Genomic DNA, 8,663 nt, shown 5'->3' with positions numbered 1-8,663 from the left:
CCATTAGGGTTTTGAAAACAAAAAAGCGAAGATGGAAAACAATTTTCATTTAGAGACAGCCTCTACCTCATGAATTTAAACAGAAATAGTCTGGTAAGGAGCTGGCCTTTCAGCCTACTTCACCCAGCTTAGGGAGGTTAAGTCTACATTCCCACCACTGAGTATAATACAGATGTTTTTCACTTCTGGAGAGACTGTCTGGAAATGCTGCGACAGCACTGCAGCCAGTCCGACACCAGCAGTAGGTTCAATGAGCAGTTTCATCCTCTCCCACACCAATTGGGTTGCATACTGTTGGTACAGAAAGGAGGAAGGATTAATGAAACAAATAGAGCTGGACACCAAATGAAATAAATGTTTGGGTTTGTTGCGATGAGTATGTATGTGCTTGCTAATAAAGTATGCATATACAACTTGGCCTAGCTCTGCTACTGTCTGGGTGCCCATGTGTCACAGGTCACCTGGTTGATTATCTGTTCATGATAGTTTCTTTTGCCTAGGAAGTTAGACTTGCTGTTTTTCCCCTCCCAGTCTTACCTTGATTTCGTCCTCTGTGACAGTGAAGACATCGTCTACAAGGTCTCTGATAATAGGCCAGGTGTTTAAGCCAATGCTTGATTTGACACCATCTGCTATGGTCTCTGGAGGATGAGGATTGGGAGTCAGTTCCCCTTTCAGTTTGGACTGGTAGCAGTCATCTGCATTCAAAGGTTCGGCAGCATATACCTTCACACTGGGTTTCAGGGCCTGCGAAGAGGAACAGAGGCTGTACACCAACTGGCAGCCTTTGCCTGCAGACCTAGAGGAGGCATAATGTACAACACGTGTTTTCTGTGTTACTGAAGGCTCTTTCTTTATATATGGAAATGGAAATATGACCTTGAAGCATTTTAATAAAAGTATCTGATAAGTGACTTAATTGTCTAAGTTATGACTGGTTCTGGTAGTTTGGGAAGGAGCGAGGATGCCACCCATGGTCAACTGCTTTCATGCTGTGATATCATAGATGAAAAGGACAGTGAAGCAAAGGAGGCCATGAGAGAATGGTAATTTGGTGGAATGGTAAGTGACTATCCACAATGCGGTGTGATATAGGTCCTACATTCCTAATCCAGGAAGTCCTTTAACTTGGCTCACCTTAATTGTAATGGCTATTCCAGCAATCATTCCTCCTCCCCCTACTGGGACCACCAGTGCATCCACCAAGGGAACCTGTAGTACAATTATAAATAAGCCAATAGTAAAGCTTTATATATGCAGCAAGACCACTTCCTAGTGGCTAGATAGAACGGTGGCATTTTACCTGGTTCAGCACTTCCAGGGCGATTGTCCCTTGTCCGGCTATCACTGCAGGCTCCTGGTTGGGATGGACCAAGATGCCTTCTGTTTCTTGCATAATTCTTTGAGTGACCTTTTCCCTGGACTAAGAGTAGCATTAATATAGCTTACTTACAGTGAGTCCTCCAAAATACAATTCAGTCGCTTAATACTTCAAAGAAAATGAATTTTTCGTATTTCTTTATAAATGTTTCAGTACTTGTGAGAAAAAATAGATTTTTCATTGGGTGGCTGAGGGGCTTCTATGTGACAACAAGTGATGGATCTTTTAAAAAATGTTTGAAGGTATACAAGGTAGAAATATTTGGCTTTTCTAAAGAACTATTAAGGGAGAGGATAATATAGGAGGTGGCTTGGCAGAGAGATGGAATGGTGAAATCATCCTAGGAACGTTGGTGACTGGGCATAGTGAGTGCTTGGTATGTACAAGGTACCAGTACCAAATCAAAAACAATCCTCAAACTTTGAGGTGGAAAACTGTCTGAATGGACAAGTTGGTTGCTATCGAAAACATACTGTAGGGGGCTTGGGTGGAAGCAGAGACAAATTAGGCTACTGAGTCTATGTGAGAACTGATGCTGGATGGGACCAAGGTGGTAATGGTAGAGGCTGTTAAGGAACTGGACTGTAAAACTTCTGGTTTTTCTTTTTAAGATTTTATCATACCCAATTTGGCATGTGTGCAGACGTCAGAGGACTGGGAGTCAGTTCTGTCCTAACCTGTTTAGGTCCAGGAATTAAACTTGGGTTATCAAGTTTGGCAGCAGGTGTTTTACTCACCAGCCACCACAGCGTGTGTGTGTGTGTGTGTGTGTGTGTGTGTGTGTGTGTGTGTGTGTGTGTGTGTGTAATTTGAGAGGACAGATTATCTGGATGTGGTATTTGGAATTTATCAAAGAATTTTTTTTTCTTGAGAAACTAGAAAGATAAATGTTGCTATTTGCTGAGCTGAGGACGGCTGGAATGGGGAGTAGGGAGTAAGGCCAGGAAACTGGTGTTAGACAAAATCACTGATGTCCAGGGAGGAAAGTTGGGTTGTTGGAGCATAGTGAAACTTCTTTAAAATTTTAATTTCTGGCCGGGCGGTGGTGGAGCACGCCTTTAATCCCAGCACTCGGGAGGCAGAGCCAGGCAGATCTCTGTGAGTTCGAGGCCAGCCTGGGCTACCAAGTGAGTTCCAGGAGAGGCGCAAAGCTGCACAGAGAAACCCTGTCTCAAGAAACCAAAAAACAAAAAAATTCTGGCCAGGCAGTGGTGGCGCACACCTTTAATCCCAGCACTTGGGAGGCAGAAGCAGGCGGATCTCTGTGAGTGCGAGGCCAGTCTGGTCTACAAAGTGAGTTCCAGGAAAGGCGTAAAGCTACACAGAGAAACCATCTTGAAAAAAAAAAAAATTTAATTTCTGGGACTGGAGAGATGGTTCAGTGGTTAACAGCACTGACTGTATGTACTTCCAGAGGACCCGGGTTCAATTCCCAGCAGCCACACAGCAGCCAGCAGCTTACAACTGTCTGTAGCTCTAGTTCCAGGGGATCTGACAGCGTCAGACATAATACATGCAGGCAAAACACAACTGCACATAAAAAGAAAAATTTAATTTCTGACTGGGCATGATGCACATGACTTTAATCCCGGCACTCTGGAGGCAGAGGCAGGTGGATCTCTCAATTCAAGACCATCTTGGTCTATATAGAGTTTCAGGACAGCTCTATGTAGACAGACTCCTGTCTAAAAGTAAAATCTACCTGTGTCTGTCCGTCTGTCCTCAGGTTAGTCTTAGAACTTGGGTCCAAGGATGACCTTGAAATCCTGATCTGCCTGCCTGTACTTCCCAAGTGCTGAGACTACAGGCATATAGCTCCAGCTGCTAAATTTTTTGAGAAAAAGTCTTATTCTGTAGCTCAGGCTGGTCTGGCAGTTGCCATTCTGTCTTTTACTCCTGAACTCTAGAATAGGCACATGCCACCATGCCTGGCTTTAGCGGCATTAAGCTGAGACTAATGACATCAAGAAAGGATAGATGGGGAAAAGGTTGGCCATGCTAAGGCAAAGAGAAGCCTCCAGTAAGGGAGGCAGACAGTCTGTCAGGTGAAGCTAGTAAGTGATGCTGAACACCTCCCTCCTTACCTCGTCACTCTGTTCACTGTATACTATAGAGGCTCCATAGGCTTGAATTGCCAGTTTCTTGCAGTTGGGAGCGGTTTGAGGCACCACTATGTAAGCAGGAATCCCTGGGAGGGGAAGAACATGATCAGGTAGTGCGAGAAGCTTCGAGGATAGACACTTGGATCATTTGCCTATGAGCAAACAGGGATTCCTTTGGAAACTCCTTTCCACAGCTGTCACCCCTCTTACTGAAATGAGAGTATTGCCCACTCCTCTTTGACACTATTCTGCACCCTGAGAAAATGAAGTACCTTCCAGTCTGGCAGCAAAGGTGAGAGCCTGGCCATGGTTTCCACTGCTGTGAGTAACAACAGCTTTGGGCTTCCCTTCCAAAGTGTCAGGAATTAAGCTTCTGATGGCATTAAGGGCACCACGAATCTGGAAGAGATGGTGAATTATAAATGGTGCCTCATTTAACAATGGGGACATGTTCAGAGAAATTAATTCACTTGTTCATTGTGCACCCAGGCTATGTGATAGAGCCTATTGCTTCCAAGCAATAAACTGAAGAATGTTAAAAATACTCAGCAATGCCGGGCAGTGGTGGTGCACGCCTTTAAATCCCAGCACTCGGGAGGCAGAGGCAGGCAGATCTCTGTGAGTTCAAGGCCAGCCTGGTCTACAGAGTGAGTTCCAGGACATTCTGGACAGGACTGTTTCACAGAGAACCTCTGTCTCAAAAAACCAAAGCGGGGAAAAGAAATACTGAGCAATACTACATGCAGCTGCAATACAATGGTATTTGTCTAAATAGAAATATATATAAAGGTAAAGGTAAAATGGTATAATACTTACACGGGACATTTTTCCCCTTTATTTTTTTAAATTTATGTATATGATGTGTGAGCCTGTTTGATTCTCTGGAACTGGGTTATAAATGTTTTTGAGCCACTGTGTGGGTACTTGAAACCCAGGTCCTCTGTAGGAACAAGTACTCTCTACTGCAGGACCATTTCTCTGGCCTCCGTGCCCACTTCTTTTTTTTTTTTAAAGATTTATTTATGAAAAAAAAGATTTATTTATGTATTATGTATACAGTGTCCTGCCTGCATGTATGCCTGCAAGCCAGAAGAGGGCACCAGATCTCATTACAGATGGTTGTGAGCCACCTTGTGGTTGCCGGGAATTGAATTTAGGACCTCTGGGAGATCGGCTAGTGCTCTTAACCTCTGAGCTAACTCCCACCCCGTGCCCACTTCTGTTTGAGTCTTACTCTGTTGCCTCAGCTGGGCTCGAACTTAATCCAATAGTCCAGAGTAGCTTTGAATTCCTGCCAATCCTCTTGCTTCAGTCTCCCATGTGCTAGATTACAGGGATGAGCTGCCACACCTACCTCTAAAGAACATTTAGTGAGTGTTTTGTGGGACAGAAGATAGATCTGGGAAGATCTGAAGACATTGCTATATAGTACTGTAAACTAAACATTGTACACTTAAAACTATACCAAGTTTAAAGAGTATTTTTCACTACAGTAAATTATTATAACTGCTTTACTTTGTTAAAAAAAATTAGCTGTGTTAATCCCAATATTTGGGAGGCAGAGGCAGGTGAATCTCTGAGTTCAAGTCCAGCCTGGTCTACAGAGTGAGTTCTAGGACAGTCAGGTATACACAGTGAAACCCTGTCTCAAAAAAAAGAAAAAAAAATTGAAGACAGGATCTCATGTGGCCCAGGCTGTCACTAAATTTTCTGTGTAGCCAAGGACAATCTTATTTCTGATTCTTCTGTTTAAAATACAAAAACATTGTACAGCTGAACAAAAATACAGCCAGGTGTGATGGTGCATACCTTTAACTTATTTAGACAAGATTCATGGGACCATAATTATAAGGGACTTTAGGTTGTGTGAAAGAAGTAAAATACCAATGTCATAAACCTGGTACCCAGGACTTGAAAATTGTGCAACCTCTTGTTTCCAACTGCAAAAAGACATTTGTTTACTTCCAGCCACCCCATTAGTTGACAGGAGAATAAAACAAACAGACTGGAAAACAGTATGATAACAAAATAGATTGTTACCTTAAAAGACCCAGTTTTCTGGAAGAGTTCACATTTGAAGAAAAGACTGCGTCCTGCTATTTGATTTAAAATGGAGCTTGTTAGCACTGGCGTGAGGTAGACAGAATCTCGAATGTTGATATGAGCTTTTTCAACATCAGCAAAGGAGATGCAGTACTGAGCACACATGGTTCTGAAACCCAGGAACAAGACAAGGGGTTAAAGCACAGGCCAAACAAGGTCTATTCAAAGCACTGAGACAGGAGACTAGCTGGGGGCTGAGGTGCTATGCAGAACTGTTCCCACAACTAGCATGCTGGGATTTCTGTTCAGAGGAACTTCTTTACAGCTGAAGTACAAGTACGTATTCTTGTCCCTACTGAAAGTGAAGTTATCAGCCTCCACTCAATCTCTTGGCACTGCTACAGGGATGTACCTTTTCATCATTGTATAGCCAGGCTGGCCTTGAACTTACAGAGATCCACCTGCCTCTGCCTCCTAAGTACTGGGATTAGAGGCTTGGGCCATTACATCTTCTGTTTTCAGAGTCTCAAGTTTCACTGTGTTGTCCAGGCTGGTATAAAACCCAAGGGAGCCGGGCTGTGGTGGCGCACGCCTTTAATCCTAGCACTGGGAGGCAAGGCCAGGCAGATCTCTGTGAGTTTGAGGCCAGCCTGGTCTACAGAGCGAGATCCAGGATAGGCACCAGAACTACAGAGAAATCCTGTCTTGAAGAAAAAAAAACAAACAAACAACAAACAAACAAAAAAACCAACGGATCCTCCTGTCACAGCCTTCTGATTCCTAGGTTACTCGTGTGTGCCATTGTACCTGGCTTATATTTTTATTTCAAAAATTAACAAATATTGGGACTGGCAAGGTGGCTCAGCAGCTTAAGGCACTTAGTGCCAGGCCTGATGACCATAGTTTGGTCCCCAGGACCCACACAATGGAAGAAGTGACTCTCAAGTTGCCTTCTGACCTCTACACATGTGCCTTGGGATGCATGGCCAACACATACACACACTCACACAAATGTATCCAGGAGTGGTGGCACATGCTTTATATCCCAGCACTCTGGGGGCAGAAGCAGGTAGATCTCTCTGTGAGTCCAAGGCCAGCTTGGTCAACAGAGTAAGTTTCAGATTAGCTAGGGTTACACAGTGTGACTCTGAGTAAATAAATGAACAGAAGTTACTTTGAGAAAAAACATTTATTTTTTTTTCCTTGGTTTTTTGAGACAGGGTTTCTCTGTAGTCCTGGCTGTCCTGGAACTCCCTTTGTAGACCAGGCTGGCCTTGAACTCAGAGATCTGCCTTCTTCTGCCTCCTGAGTGCTAGGATTAAAGGCATGTGCCACCACTGCCTGGCTGATTTTTATTTTTAAAAGATGTAAAAATCTTGTTCTCGCTTCGGCAGCACATATACTAAAAAAGATGTGAAGGTTTATGTGTCTATGTGAATGTATGCTACACGTGCACATGTGCCCACTGAGGCCAGTGGATTTCTGGAGCTAGTGTGGAGCTGCCTGGTGTGGTTGCTGGGAACTAAACTCAAGTCACCAGGAGTGGCAGCGAGTACTCCCAACAATCAGTCATCTCGTTTTTTACTTTTTGGATGATTCTGACATGTAATTCACACTATGATCCTCAAACTCACAACCCACCTGCTTCCATCTCCTGACTGCCAGAATCACAGCATGGGCCAGTATTTCTGGTTTACAGGTTTTTTTTGGTCTCATATAGCCCAGGATGGCCTCAAACTTGTTATGTAGCCAAGAATAACCTTGAATTCCTGATCATTTTGCCTTCTTCTTTCAAATGCTAGGATTACAAGCATGTGCCACCAAGCCTGGCTGTATTATTAAGTTTTATTCATTTGGGAAAGGGCCTTGCTTCTGCAGCCCAGGCTAGCTTACAACTCACTGTGTAGACTAGGGTGTCCTTGAATTTACAGCAGTCCTCTTGCTTGGCCTCCCAATCCCTGGGATTATAGTACGAGCCACCATGCCTCAATCAGTCCTACCGTGTTTTTACTTTTTATTTAGTTCGGTTTTTGAGACAGGGTCTTATGTAGCCCAGACTAGCCTCAAACTCACTATGTAGCACATAACCTTGAAATCCTGACTGTCTTGCCTCTACCTTTCAAGGGCTGAGATTCCAGGCCTACACTACTGTGTCTGGCTTTCATGCCATCTTAATAAAACATTTTTCAAATAGCTTCTAAAGGAAATAGCTTCTAAAACATACATACATACATACATACATACATACATTACATGATGGTTAGAATCAAAGATTTTCTTGCTCCATTTGGCTCAGCTTCCTCAGGGTTTTCATAATTGTATCTAAAGGCATGCACATCTGAAGTGTCATGTTAGTGTAGTAACATGTCAGTTTTGTGACATTTGACATCTACTGCCAAGCTGATTGTATCAGTTCTTACTTTAACAACAGTATCTAAATGCTGTCTATTCACTTCTGCCTTGTAATATTGCTCTGCCTTTTTGGGTAGCCCTGGCTACCCTGGAACTCACTCTGTCAATCAGGCTGGCCTCCGAGATCCTCTGCCTCCTGAGTGCTGGGATTAAAGGCGTGCGCCATCATTGCTTGGCTCGCTATATTGCTTTTCATTAAATTTTATTCCCCCTGTGTGTTGGGGCGGGTGCCAGTGCCGTGGCATCAGAGAACAGCTTTGGAAGTTGGTTCTTTTCTTCTACCATGTGGGGCCTGGGGATTATATTTGGGTTGTCAGGCTCCACTCCAAGAGTCTTTATCCAATCAGCCATCTCTCCAGCCTGCTATATCATTTAAAAAAAATTTTTTTTTAAATTTACGTGAATGAATGTTTTGCCTTGGTGTATGTATATGTATTATGGGTGTGCTCGGCATCCAGGGAGGCCAGAAGAAGGAATCTGATCCCTGGAACTGGAATTACAGATGGTTGTGAGCTGCCATGTGGATGCTGGGAATCTAACTGGGTCCTCTGGAAGAGCAGCTAGTATTCTTAACTCCTGAGCCACCTCTCCAGCCCCTGCCATGAAATTTTAAGATTACTTGCTGATAATATACACGAAGAGTAAGCTTTCTGCATATTTATTATGTAATGAGACACTTTACTAGATTATCTTGTTAGCTTTTAAAGTGTTTTCCCCACTCCCCC

The 8,663-nt window shown here is 43.6% G+C and overlaps 1 protein-coding gene across 2 annotated transcripts in view; it reads right to left on the bottom strand.

Annotated features, from left to right (window-relative positions):
• The window catches only part of Srr (serine racemase), a 31,452-nt gene that overhangs the window by 10,544 nt on the left and 12,245 nt on the right, over positions 1-8,663 (bottom strand). The window contains exons 1-7 of one of the 2 annotated variants that reach the window (XM_052756067.1): positions 5,524-5,695; positions 3,756-3,882; positions 3,466-3,569; positions 1,304-1,423; positions 1,138-1,212; positions 538-747; positions 28-291 (exon numbers count right to left, since the gene is read on the bottom strand). In XM_052756067.1, coding sequence (XP_052612027.1) covers positions 115-291; positions 538-747; positions 1,138-1,212; positions 1,304-1,423; positions 3,466-3,569; positions 3,756-3,882; positions 5,524-5,691 — 981 coding nt within the window. In that variant the 5' untranslated portion in view covers positions 5,692-5,695 and the 3' untranslated portion in view covers positions 28-114. Of the gene's footprint in view, positions 1-27; positions 292-537; positions 748-1,137; positions 1,213-1,303; positions 1,424-3,465; positions 3,570-3,755; positions 3,883-5,523; positions 5,696-8,663 lie in introns of those variants that run through there. The other variant, XM_052756068.1, reaches the window with a different exon arrangement.

This window comes from Peromyscus californicus, unplaced genomic scaffold (genome assembly GCF_007827085.1).
Source record: "Peromyscus californicus insignis strain IS unplaced genomic scaffold, ASM782708v3 Scaffold_3__1_contigs__length_106647218, whole genome shotgun sequence".
In the NCBI taxonomy this organism is placed as follows: Eukaryota; Metazoa; Chordata; class Mammalia; order Rodentia; family Cricetidae; genus Peromyscus; species Peromyscus californicus.
This window is presented reverse-complemented; position numbering and strand designations above follow the sequence as displayed.